The 12327-nt window shown below is 46.5% G+C and overlaps 1 protein-coding gene across 1 annotated transcript in view; it reads right to left on the bottom strand.

The window, feature by feature from the left end:
- The window catches only part of GHRHR (growth hormone releasing hormone receptor), a 69023-nt gene extending 58252 nt beyond the window's left edge, over positions 1–10771 (bottom strand). The window contains exons 1-2 of the mRNA XM_059729368.1: positions 10766–10771; positions 2506–2652 (exon numbers count right to left, since the gene is read on the bottom strand). Coding sequence (XP_059585351.1) covers positions 2506–2652; positions 10766–10771 — 153 coding nt within the window. The remainder of the gene's footprint in view (positions 1–2505; positions 2653–10765) is intronic.
- Between the last annotated feature and the right edge of the window lie 1556 nt (positions 10772–12327).

The following is a 12327-nucleotide window of genomic DNA, read 5'->3' as shown; positions in this document are numbered from 1 at the left end:
GTGCATTTCACACCACAACTTAGCATCATCCGCAAACATGGACAGAGCACACTTCACACCCACATCCAAGTCACTGATGAAGATATTGAAGAGTACAGGGCCAAGGACCAAACCCTGTGGGACTCCACTACGCACATCCTTCCAGGTCGATATTGACCCCTCTACTAACACTCTCTGGGTGTGACCGCTAAGCCAATTTGCCACGCACTGGACCTGTAAAGATCTATGTTACAGCCTCTTTATTTATTTATGAGAATGTAACTCAGGATGAGATCCCAAGCACTAGCTCCCAAAAGAAGTTATCTATAACAGGTTGCATTGTAATGCCTAGCTTTTAGGTGTCCTGGTGAAACCCCATCCCAAATTAGGCACCTGAATGAAGAGACCTGAATACCAAAGAACAGAGTTCACCATATCCAGCAGGCTCATACTGGATCCACTTAAGCAAGCCAGTAAGAAATGCCAGTGTGAGGGGCACATCCTGAGCCCTCCTTCTTGAAGATAGTCAGGTACTTACACCCAGGTGAGACCCAGCAATTCCTGTTCAGGAATCTCAGCCACAAAGCCTCTTGCAGAGTTAGGGACAGAGAGAGACAGAGCAGTGGGGAACCAGGGCATGGGTGGCTTGTTATAATGGTTTGAAGCATGACAACCCTGGACAGCAGGCCATGCAAGCAGTATCAAGTCAAGAACTATTTTGGGCAAGTGTTTGTCTAACCAGCTCTTAAAAACTTTGGGAGCAATCCCCTCATACAACTACTAGGCACAATACCTGAAACATCAGAAACATATTTTAGTTTGCCACAGAAGAAGCAGGGGAACAAGAGCAACATGCAGTTTTCTAAAATACACTCAAGAAATCCAGGGAAAAGGACCATGTCCCCACTACAGAGGAAGGTGACATACACACCGGCCATACCAACTCCTTCCTGATCCCAAGTGTTGTTATTGGCCCAAACCTGATCAGGGAAACAAGACCTTCTAGCCAGGATCTTTGTGGGGGGGAGGGTTTAAGTGCTAGCAGGAGTATCCTCGCACCCCAGTCAGAGCCCCCAGCCTTGCCTGCAGCCAACACCAAATGCTTCTGAAGAAGGTGACAAAATCCCAGATACCAACAGGAGGGAAAAGCGTTTCTTCCTGGCCCAATTTAGTGACCAGAAAAGCCAGGAGTATGGGGAAACCAGATACCATCCACTCTATACTGCAAGCTGGGGACCAAAAGCACAACTCCACGCATTATACAGCCTTACTGCAGAGCCAGAACTTCCCTGTCTGTCATTTTGTCTCTAAACTTCTCAGCTCCTTTAATCTTCTTCCCTAACCAAGCTGGCTGTGGAGCTTTGCTTCATTCTCCTGATGGTGAAGAGAGTCCACTGCTATTTCCAGCTGCTCTGGACTGCAGCATGCTTCTCATGGTCCCAGAGCAATGCTCTGGGTGTGCATGGATGAGATCTTACAGGTTTTCCAACGGTTGCTCTTCACAGCACCCCTTAGGCCTTGCTGCTCCTAAATCATCCCTGCCCAATGCTTATCCCACCTCCTGCCAAAAACTTCCAATGAAGGAGATTCCACAACTTCTTTTGGCATCTATTCCTATGCCTCACTGCTATAACAGTAATCAAATTTTCTCCTGACATTCAATTTAAACCTGCTTTACTGCAATTTAAAGCCATTACTGTGTGTCCTGTCCTGCGCAATAAAAGTTGTCCCCCATCCTCTTTATGGCAGCCCTTCAAGTATCTGAAGACTTACATTATGTCCCAGTTTAGTTACCTTTTCTCCAAGGAAAACAAGCTTAGTTCTTTCAAACTATCCTCATATGACTTGCCTGCCAAGCCCTTTATCATTCTCATCACCCACCATTGGACCTTCTCTAACTTCATCCCATCCTTTAAGAAAGTTGGACCCCAGGACCACATGCAATATTTGAGATGAGGGCTAGCTACTGCCTAGTAGGTTCACCCCATCATCTCCCAGGTCTTATACCTAATATTCCTGCTGATGTAACCCAAAGTTGAGTTTGATTTTTTGTTGCAGCATCATATGGCTAGTCACGCCCATGAAAGATCTGTGAGCCATCAAAACACCAAGATCCTCCTCAGCAATTATTCCCCCTACTATTTTATCCCCTATTCTATATTTGTCCTTTTGATTATTTACCCTACGTGCAGCACCTTCCATTGATCTGTTGTCTCTAGCCCAGCCTTCCTCGCCATCAAGATCTTTCTGAATTCTACTCCTCTCCTCCAGGATGTTCACAGTCCTTCCCAGTTTCATGTGACCTCCAAATTTGCTCTAGAAGCTCTTTAGTCCAGCATCCAAATCATTCATAAACACATTACACAGTACCAGACCTAGAACAAACCCCAGCCAAAACCTCCTGCCATTCAGAAATGGCTCCTTTTATAATTACCTTTTGCTTGCAGCTATTGAGCCACTTATCCTTCAACCTTGCAGTAACTTTATCTAGCTCACATTTCTCCAGTTTCCTTTTGAAGAACTTACATGAGACCGTATCAAAGCATCACTCAAGTCCAAGTATACTACACCCCTTGGACTGGGAAGAAGTAGGGAAGAAAGCAGCAAAAGACCAAGATGGATCTTCAGGCTTGTGAAGCCCAAGGTAAGGCTAGGGGTCAGCTGAGCTTCTATCTTAGAGTGCAATCACTTGCAGCCATTAGGAAAATTAGGCACATCTGGATCTAGTCAGGAGCAAGGCAGCTTTCAGCAGGCTCTATGATTGGTGCAAGGCCTGATTCTAACAAGGGTGTCTTCTGACCATTATACCCAGTAGCTTAGTGGTTCAGGTATTCCCTTCAAGGGTAGGGGACCTGTTTGAAAACCCTCAACCTGCTGGATTCTGAGAAGGAATATCTCCTGCCTCCCAAGAAAAGTGCCCCGGTTACCAGGCTTGGAGTAATCTGAGATGAGTCTCTCTCAGTCTCTCCTTTTGAACTGGTTCTACTTTATATAATAATGAAATATTCATTGGGAGAGAGAGAGAGAGAGCGTGCACAAGGGAAAAGAGATGGATTCCTAGTCTGTTGGTCAAAGTGCCTGCCTGGGACATGAGAGAGCCAGTTTCAAATTTCTTATCCAGTGAATATTTAATTATCTAGACATGTGGAAAAGCTCCAACAGGACAGATGGAAGAAAGACCCACCTCAGAATGCACGACAGCTCTGTCATTAGAGGACGCTAATGCAAGACTGATTCAAGTCCTTGGTCCAAACTGGGTGGAAGGGAGATGCAAACCTGGGCCTCCCAACAATGCACTCTCAGTGTGGGCTATGGGTTAAACTTGATCTTGTGCAGCAGCTGAACAGTATCTACAGCCTGGTGGGCATGTTTAGAGAACTCCAACCAGCTTGGACCCCCTGGTGAGAGAGTTCAGCATGGGCCTAGGCTGAGAGTCCTGACACAACTTAGGTGCCCAGTAGGTTAGGGAAACAGGACATATGTGGAGCTACCCAGTAGGCCTGTGTGAAGTGGTATTTGCTTCGGATTCAGATTCAGCCAATGTGTAGGGACAGTGATTTGATTCAGAGATTCGAATTACTGTCCCAATTTGATTCAGCCAAATTGGATCCAAAGATTCAGCACCACTTTGGAGATTTGGCCGTAGACAAAACAGGCAGCAGTCCCCACCACACTGGACACAGGTGCCTCCAGCTGGTAAATCTTGTGGTGGGCAGAGGGGGAAGGGAAGGGGCGTGGGGGAGTGAGGGATTGGGGATGGGCCTGGAACAAGCTGCCCAGCTGGGACAGGGGGACGTGGGACTTGGTGAGGGGAGCCGGGGGGGTGGGATGTGGATGAGGAAGTGCTTGAAGCAGGGGATCTGCCCTGCTGCTGCTTGCTTCCTTCTGCCCAGAGTGAGCTGCACCTGCATCCCCCCCACCCCTCGCACCGTGGCTGGGCAAGTTTAGAAGGGCTGTGCAAAATGACAGTGTTTCGATTTGTTTTTGGATGTGGTCATTTCAGAGGACAGTGATTCATTTTGGTGTTTCAGATCACTGTCCTGTTTCATTTCGGCCAAATTTGTTTCGAATGGGCTGGAAGCTTCACACAGCCCTACTGCCCCGCCGGACAGGGCTTGTGGCTGAGGGCTGCAATGCCCCAGCGGGGAGCAGGACTGGGCCATGGGTGGCTCATCCAGGGGAGAGGGAGGACTGCTTCCCTCCATGCAAGTGAGGTGACCCCCACGCAGATCTCTGATCCCTGTCATGCCAGGTTATGGGGCAGTGAAACAGGGCAGAGTAGTGAACAAACCTGCTAGTCCCAGCCACGTCACCTGGCTCTGCATGGAGCAGAGATCCATGCTGATATCTCCTTGCCACCACTGCCCTCCCCATGCTGCACCAGATCTCTGCTGCCTGTGGAGCCAGGTCGCTCAGCAGGGACCAGCACTGCCCTGCCACATAATCTGACTCTGCAAGGAGCAGAGATCTGCATCAGGGATCTCCTCGCTGCCACTGCCCACCCCATGCAGTCCCAGATCTCTGTTTCCTGTGGAACCAGATTGTGCAGCAAGGGCCAGCACCGTCCTGCCACATGACCTGGCTCCTAAGGGAGCAGATGTCCGTGCTGGGGGTCTCCTCACTGCTGTGTTGCCCTGTGGGGTCAGGGCAACTCTCAGGATCTCAATATCATGGTGTTAGACAGGAGGGCACTGTGTACAGTTGCACATGCACACACTCAAAAAATCAATTAGGCACATACACACACACTACCAACTCAGTCACATACAAATCCTAGATTACAAGCCTAGGTACATGCATACCTATCACCAATTCAAGCATGTACACACACCAAAAATTAGACAACAATCAGTTGTCAATACCCACACACTCAGTACACATACATGGATCACTAATTCATATATCATGCACACGATGACATATATATATGACAGATATATGTATATTCACCAGTTCACACACATACAACCCACCTACACACACACACAGGTGAGTTCCTAACTTGGTTGGTACGGTGTGTGTATGTGTGTGCTTGGGGTACTTGGGATACCTGGGGGGAAGGTTAAGGTGAAAGAGAGAAAGTGTAGGGAGTGAAAATTACTGGGACCAGGATTAGAACCAGTAGACTAGAGAAAAGCTGGGCTGAGGAACTGAGGCTTGGGGTTACTTAAGGTCAAGTGGCCCCAGAGTAACTCGAGGTCACTGGTGCTGGGGTAGAAGCAAGAGAAAAAGCCTGGTGGCAAGGAGGAGACATCCAGAAGAGAGAGAGGCAGAAGGTTGGGAGATTGGGGCTGGAAACTGAGGCTGAAAGCTGGGAGATCAGGGGGCAGATAAGTGGTGGCAAGGAGAAAACAGTCAGGAAACAGACAAAAAACCCAACTCAGGGTTTCAAAATAACAGGTTTATTAAACAGACAACACACTACACAGCCCCATGAAGTTATTGGTTCCTACACACGCACACACACACACAAGCACTCACAATGGTAGCGGGAGAAAGAGACTCAGTGGAAGGGTTAGAGTCCAGGTAGGGAAGAGAAACAGAGTCCAAGTCCTTTGCTTGGGGAAGGAAGGTGGGTGATAGCTACCTATCCTGGGCTGTGAGTTGATTCTCAACGGCCAGTTGGGGTTTTCTCTAGCAAGGTGTTGTCCAGAGGGGGGTCACTGGCAGGGCCTCTGGGTGGATAGGTGGTGTGGCATGGTGCTGGTCCAGATGGAGAGGGTGTCCCAGTGCATCTGTCTTCACTGCCCCCTTTTATAGGGGCAGACTCTCCATGACCCTAGTGGCAGGGGCATGCCCAGGCAAGAGTCAGCCCTTGGTGTACTGAGCATGTGCACTCCTAGGTAAGGACATACCATTTCAGGTGTCTGTAATGATGGGTTGACTGATTTCTGCAGCAGTCTTCGTCTTCCAAATCTTGAGCCAGGGAGGGTCAATGAAGGGTGATGGCTGGGTCATCGAGTTGGTGGTTCAGTCATTCAGAGGGAGCTATTTTTAGACCTACTGCCATTTTTATCTCAAGCACCCTCATTCATCCCCATTCATTCAGGAACCAAGTTACATAGGAGGGGTAGATATGAGTCACACAGTTATGACAAAGTTACAACAGGGTATGCCCGGGCAAGGGACACAAGATGGAGACAAAATGGAAACTTGATGTGACATACGCTGACTTACATATGTATGCCTAAATCATATAGTATCAGTAAAACAGTAATATAAAACAGTAAAAATCAATATAAACATAATAATTATACAATAAAAAACAGTGGATATCCATAACAGGGCACTTATTTGAAAAGGAGAAAAAATGTATAAAACAAAAAACAACTTGCTACCAAAATAAAATGCTGAAGCTTATCCTATGTCTTAGCTCACTTATACTTATCTATAGGGAATAGAGAGGGAGAGAAAAAGTCAGAAATGGTTAGGAGAAGGGGAAGGAATGTATTTTTAAATGAAATAAAAGAACAACTGGGGGTTTTGCTGCTGTCCACCCTGTCTTAGTGGGGCAGCGCAGAGCAAGTACCAGTGGCGAGGAGACCCCCCTCTCTGCTCCTTGTGAGCAACTGTTCACCAGGACACCCTTGGGGAAAAACAGGAGTAATGGTCACAAACTCCTGGAAGACCATTTCAGGCTTAAAATTAGTAAAAACCTCTTCACAATCAGGGTGTCCAGACTGTGGAATAAACTCCCTCCAGAGGTGTGCAATCACCTACCCTGGAAATCTTCAAGAGGAGACTAGACAGTCACCTCGCTGGGGCCACCTGACCCCAAGTTAGCTTTCCTGCTTGATGCCAGGGGCTGGACCCGATGATCTTCCGAGGTCCCTTCTGGCCTTACAATCTATGAGTCTATTAAAAAAAACAACCCTGAATTTGGAGAAATAAAGGAAAATGCTGTCATTGCCATCTTAATCATTTAATCATACTTAAGCATTTATGCAGAACTCATTTCAAAAGCTCTAACTTCTGTATAAATATTGTGTAATTAATTCTCATGCTGCTTATCATGACCTCCATTTTCCAGACAGGACTTGTGACTTCAAAATGGCCTGAGTTAGGAATATGAGCACCAGCAATCAGAGCCTTTAAAAATCCTACCTTAAGCCCAAAATGTTAAGTCCTGACAGTCTCTCAGCCCCCTACATCCATACTTAGGTGCTCACCACTCAAAACCTCTGAAAATAGCAAACTTTGTCACTGGCTAAAAATAGTTGCCCATAAATGTAGCTGACTACCCTAAAAGAGCCCAGATGCAAAATGTCTGCTTAAGTGCCTTGCCCAAGGTCACAAACTGAATCCGTGGCTGGCCCCAAGTCCAGACCCTTTTCTTAACCATTAAATCAAGCTCCCTAAGATTGAATACCATATGTGCTATGATTTCCTCGCTGCCGCAGGCTGTATTAAACAGAGTATTTCAGCTTGCATTTGAAATGGCTTTGCTTTCATTGTGCTCAAGATAAAATTCTTATCAGGACCTGAATGCGGCTCTCCCCAGATGTTTTCCCATGATACAGTAACATTTGGCTGGATGCTGAGTTGGCAGTGTGCCTCTGTACTGTGGAGCCCAGTAAGAAACATCTTTATGTACAGCTTCAAGCACCAAGAGATGACCTAAATCCAGGAAGTGGAGGATTATCCGGAGGGTAAACAGAAGCAGTATGATAATCTGAGATGCATGAAACGCCCCATTCTCCCTGGGAAGTTCACCTAGGGTGCCCAGTCAACATCCTTGTCCACAGTGATAAAGCTATAGCCCAGCAGTCCCATGAGCCCCTAAAGCAAAGTTGTTCCATAGTTTTAAATAACAGTTATCTTGCAGCTTCCTCCTTTTCCCAAACAGCAGTCAGAGGAACAGGCTTCCTCCACCTCCTCCTCCTTGGTATCTACTGTTTATCATATGCAGGCAGCCTGGCTCTCCAGCACCTGGACTCTGGGAGCAGGGGCAGAGGAAGTTGTTCTGATGTTCATGCATTGTGTTCATTTGAACCATTCTGGCATGTCACCAGGGTCTCACTCTCTCCCCCTTCTTCCACTTGCCTGTGAGTTATTGTTTCTAAAGGAAAATATAACCAGATTTGCTGTGTTCCTGGAGACATCATAAAAGGCTTTTGAAAGGACATGGGTTGGCTGCTGTTTCTTCCCAGGTGGAAGAAAGGCCAAGCCCAAACTTTTATGGGAGGGTGCTGAAAACATCTGGCTGAGGAGTGAGGGGAACCCTTCTCCTTCCAGGATCAGGCTCTAAAAGAGGAAGGAGAGGAAGGATGGGAGAGGAATCTCCCATTCCAAGGATCTCTTAGTCACGCTAGGGCTAGGGACAGAAATGATACATAAACCGTAAGTAACTAGAAACGGGTTCAAATCTGTAACACAACACAAGTTCAGTACACATAAACCACTTTCAAAATGGCCCAAACTGGTTTAAGATAAACCTGGATGGATGTAGTATCAGACTTCATGGATTTAGGTTAAATTGGTTTATTGAACTTCTGTCCCAGATCCCCTCCAAATTCAAGTTAACTCACAGTCCCCTAGCATCCCAGGATGCTTTGCGCCTCCCTTGCAAACCTTCCCTCTCCCCCAGACTTTTGACTTGCTACTGCAAGCATGTGGTTGTATTTCTGGAATCAAAGTGAATGTCTGTTCACTCACTTACTGGTTCAATCTCTGCAGTTTAGACTAACCTGCGGAGATTGAATCGATTCAGCCTCAGGCTTTTTGACTGCCTGCACTTAGCCTAAGAGATTAAGAGTTGCCCTTTGCTGCCAGTAAAACTAAGTGGCCTGGTTCCTGTGCAGACAAATCTCTGTATCCTTACGTGGAGTTATGGCAGACTTGGCCTAGGGCTGGGTGGTTTATCCCTACCTTGACCTTCCTTTCCAAGCCCTACCAGCAGCCAGAAACAGAGCTAGGTTTTGCTTGTTCTGAAAGGGCATCTCCCCTGTATCAGTGTTGTTTCTTCTCTCCTGCACCATGCAATGGGGGCATTGCAAGAAACTATTGGGGGACTCAGATATAATAAAAATCTCTTCATAAAGCCAGAGGAGGATCAGCACCTCTGATTGCTTTGATGCACTGCAGCTGCAAATGATGGGGCAGTGCCATGGCAGTGACCCTCAGCTCAGACCAAACTGCTTCATACAGCAGTAGAGGTAGCTATGCAGGCAGGTTCTGGCAGCCACTGCCAGGCTGTATGCTTTCTTTTCCAATTCTAGTCCTTTTTTTTTAGTTCAGCCTGTTTGCTGTGTCCCTATCTCAGTGGCACAATAAGCCAAGTTGGTACCTGAGGCAGACCTTGCAGTGGTGGGAGTGCCATGGTGCCAAGAGCATGGGGGCAGGGGCCAAAGTTTCTGACAGCAAGGGTGAAGGGAGTGTGGGCCCAATGGCCAGGGCCCAGGGAGGGAGAGGAAGAGCCTTACCCCCACCAGGCACTTCTAAACAGTCTGCCCAGCCTGGCTCTCTTGCTCCTAAAGCAAAAGCAGCCAGGAATTGTTTTGGAGCTCCCAGCATGGCAATGCTGCCAGGGCACAGACTCTCCAGGGATGGGGAGCAATTCTGCCAGCCCTCCTAACTTGGCATCTGGGGTAGGTGCTCCTCTTGCCCACCCCCACGTACACTGCTGCCACCCTTAGGCAATGTTCTCAGCCATGTGCTTTGCTGAATTAAGCTAAATTCAAGTATGTTGGCAATGCCTGGAAAAAAATTCAGTCCAGGAAGAAGGGCTTGTGGGTTTCATTGGTAGCATAAATACTTGTTTTAGACTTTCTGCTGCTCCTTTTCCTTAAGATCAAAGGGACAGGGGATGTCTGTGTGCCATAAAACTGACAGGCAATGCAAGAACCGATGCATATGGACAACGGCAGCAATTTCTCCTGATCCCAGATTCCCCAGTACACATTGCCATGTATGCATATCTATATTTCCCCTGGATGGGCTGGCACATCCAGCTCCCTTTGCACTTGCTCGACATGTACGTTCTGCAGACATATATCAGCCAATGGATTATCCACAAACTATTGTCTTCTGTTGTTCAACTTGGGGTCCATTACTCAGTGAGATTTACCAGTGGTCAACTAAGATTATGTCAAATCCCCACTTCCATTTATTGGCCTGAATTTCAAAGGTGTTGAGCATCCCAAGTGCCCCATGAGATGCATAAGAGCTGCTAATAACTGGAGTCTCTGAAAAATAGAACAAATGTGTTTATTTTCTTTAACTTACCAGCTGCTAAGGCAAAGGCTGCCTCAAGAATGCCTAAAATAATAATAAAGGAATAAAAAAGGAGGGATACAGCAGTCAAAAGGTCCTTTTTTCCAAGTCAAACAGACTGAAGTACAAATATTTGATTGAATGAGAGACAAGAACACAAAGGAAAATAAATGAAAGCCAAGTATGGGACTAGAGGTTGTGCTCAGTCATATCCAATTCCAGCCAGCTGAGAGCTAATTAGTGCAAGTAAAACACTGCTCACATGGGGCTTCTGCTTGAGGAGACAGCGTGGAGTGGTCCTGTGTGTCTCAGCCCGGGGCTGTCTGGCACAGCATGTTAGTGGTATCGACCTGCCTCTAGGTAGATTGTGATGAATCCAGAACAGCTACATAGGGTTTTGCAGCAAAGCAGAGCAGGACCTGACAAACAATAAGCAAATAAAATCAATGCCACAGTTCAAAAGATGATGGATTACAGTCCTTCAATGAGATCAGAAAGTGCAGCCACGTACGATGTCCTACCGGAATACACACACGCCACCAGGCACTATGAAATGCGTGCAGGCTCCACATACCTTCATCTTCTAAGGGGATATTCCAGGGTTAGGAGCCGATAGCCAATTGCAGCTGTACCATGAAAAGCCTAGATGAAAACCAAATCTGATATCTGGCAAGTTATTGGCTTGTCTCCTCCACAGAGTTCTTGTTGAATGCATGCAGGGACATAGGAAAGCTTTTCAGTGGCCTGACAGTTAAATTAGAACAAGTTTTCCAGGTCCTATACTACTATCTTCGTTTAAAATGTCCAGTGATTCTTTGAAAATTAAATTCACTTGCACGTTAGGGGCCAGCCCAAGGCCTGTGTATCACTTAAAACTTCTAGATAGATCTTAAATATTGCAGAAGGGTGCAAGCGAGTTTCACCTTGAAAGATCCCTATTATGCCACTTAGCAAAACACCAAGGTTTCCAGCAAAGAAAAATTTTAAGATCCAACTTGTGCCTCTTCCATTTGTATGCTAATAAGTGCTGTCAGCCAAGTGCCTTGAAAAGAAGAGGTGTGTTGTTATTTGTATCAGAGAGTAAAATAGTCTATGAGGAAGCTGAGTGGATCCAAGATGCTATTCCCAATTCCTCCTGCTCCAGCTACTCCCAGCTGCTGCTGTGTCACACCTTCATTGGATCCAACATGAGATGGCCTCCTGTCCCATCTTCTGTTTCTCTTTCTGGATAAGTGAAACCCTTTATTCCCTGGCATCTCCCCATCCGCTTGCTACTTCTCCCCACATTCTCCACTCTCCTCAAGAGCGGACACCCAATCCCAATATGAGGCCTCCAATCAGCAACATACTTAAGAACATGCTTAAAGTATACCAGATGTTTAAGTGCAGGCATGGAAAAATATGAACGAGTTAGGAGAGAAGAGTATAAGAGGGAACAGTAAGTGTGTCTACATGTGCATTTACTGCACAGTAACTTACTGCGCAGTAAGCATTTTTTTAGGCTGGCGTCTACATATGCAGCTGCTAAAGTGCAGTAACGCTGTGTGTGCACTGACTTGGGACTAAAGATAGTCAGTGTTACTGCACAGTAAGGCATCTACACGTGCATTACTGCACAGTAACTAATCAGGCATAAATTTGATCCCTGCATGGTGCAGGGATCAAATTTACACCCAAGTCAGCACAAGTCACTATATTTACTGTACAATACAAGTGTGCATATGTTGAAGCGTACAGTAATTTTTGGTTACTGTGCAGTAAATGTGCACATGTAGACGTGCCCAGTGAGATGAGTATCACAGAAAATTAGATGTAGACAGGAAGAATATCCACAGAGCAATTTAAAAATCAAAGGGGATAATCTCCATTTGCATCCTGAAATAAGCAGGTGGGTGGAAGAGATGTCAGAAAACGGTGGGGTTAAGTGATGACACTTTGCTGCAGGTGTGTAATGGTGGCATGTGGCGGGCTGGACTTTTTCCCATGGTAAAAAAAAAAGGGTTAATGAAGTCTTCTGGGCTGGACTATCACTGCCTTCCCCTTCCTACAATGAATGACAGGCCTGAAAGGAAAAAAAATAAGAGGAAATAGTCTGGCTCAGAGAGAGGAAGACTGGTAGGTGCAGGTGAAATCTTG

Source organism: Alligator mississippiensis, chromosome 5 (genome assembly GCF_030867095.1).
Source record: "Alligator mississippiensis isolate rAllMis1 chromosome 5, rAllMis1, whole genome shotgun sequence".
Classification (NCBI taxonomy): domain Eukaryota; kingdom Metazoa; phylum Chordata; order Crocodylia; family Alligatoridae; genus Alligator; species Alligator mississippiensis.
This window is presented reverse-complemented; position numbering and strand designations above follow the sequence as displayed.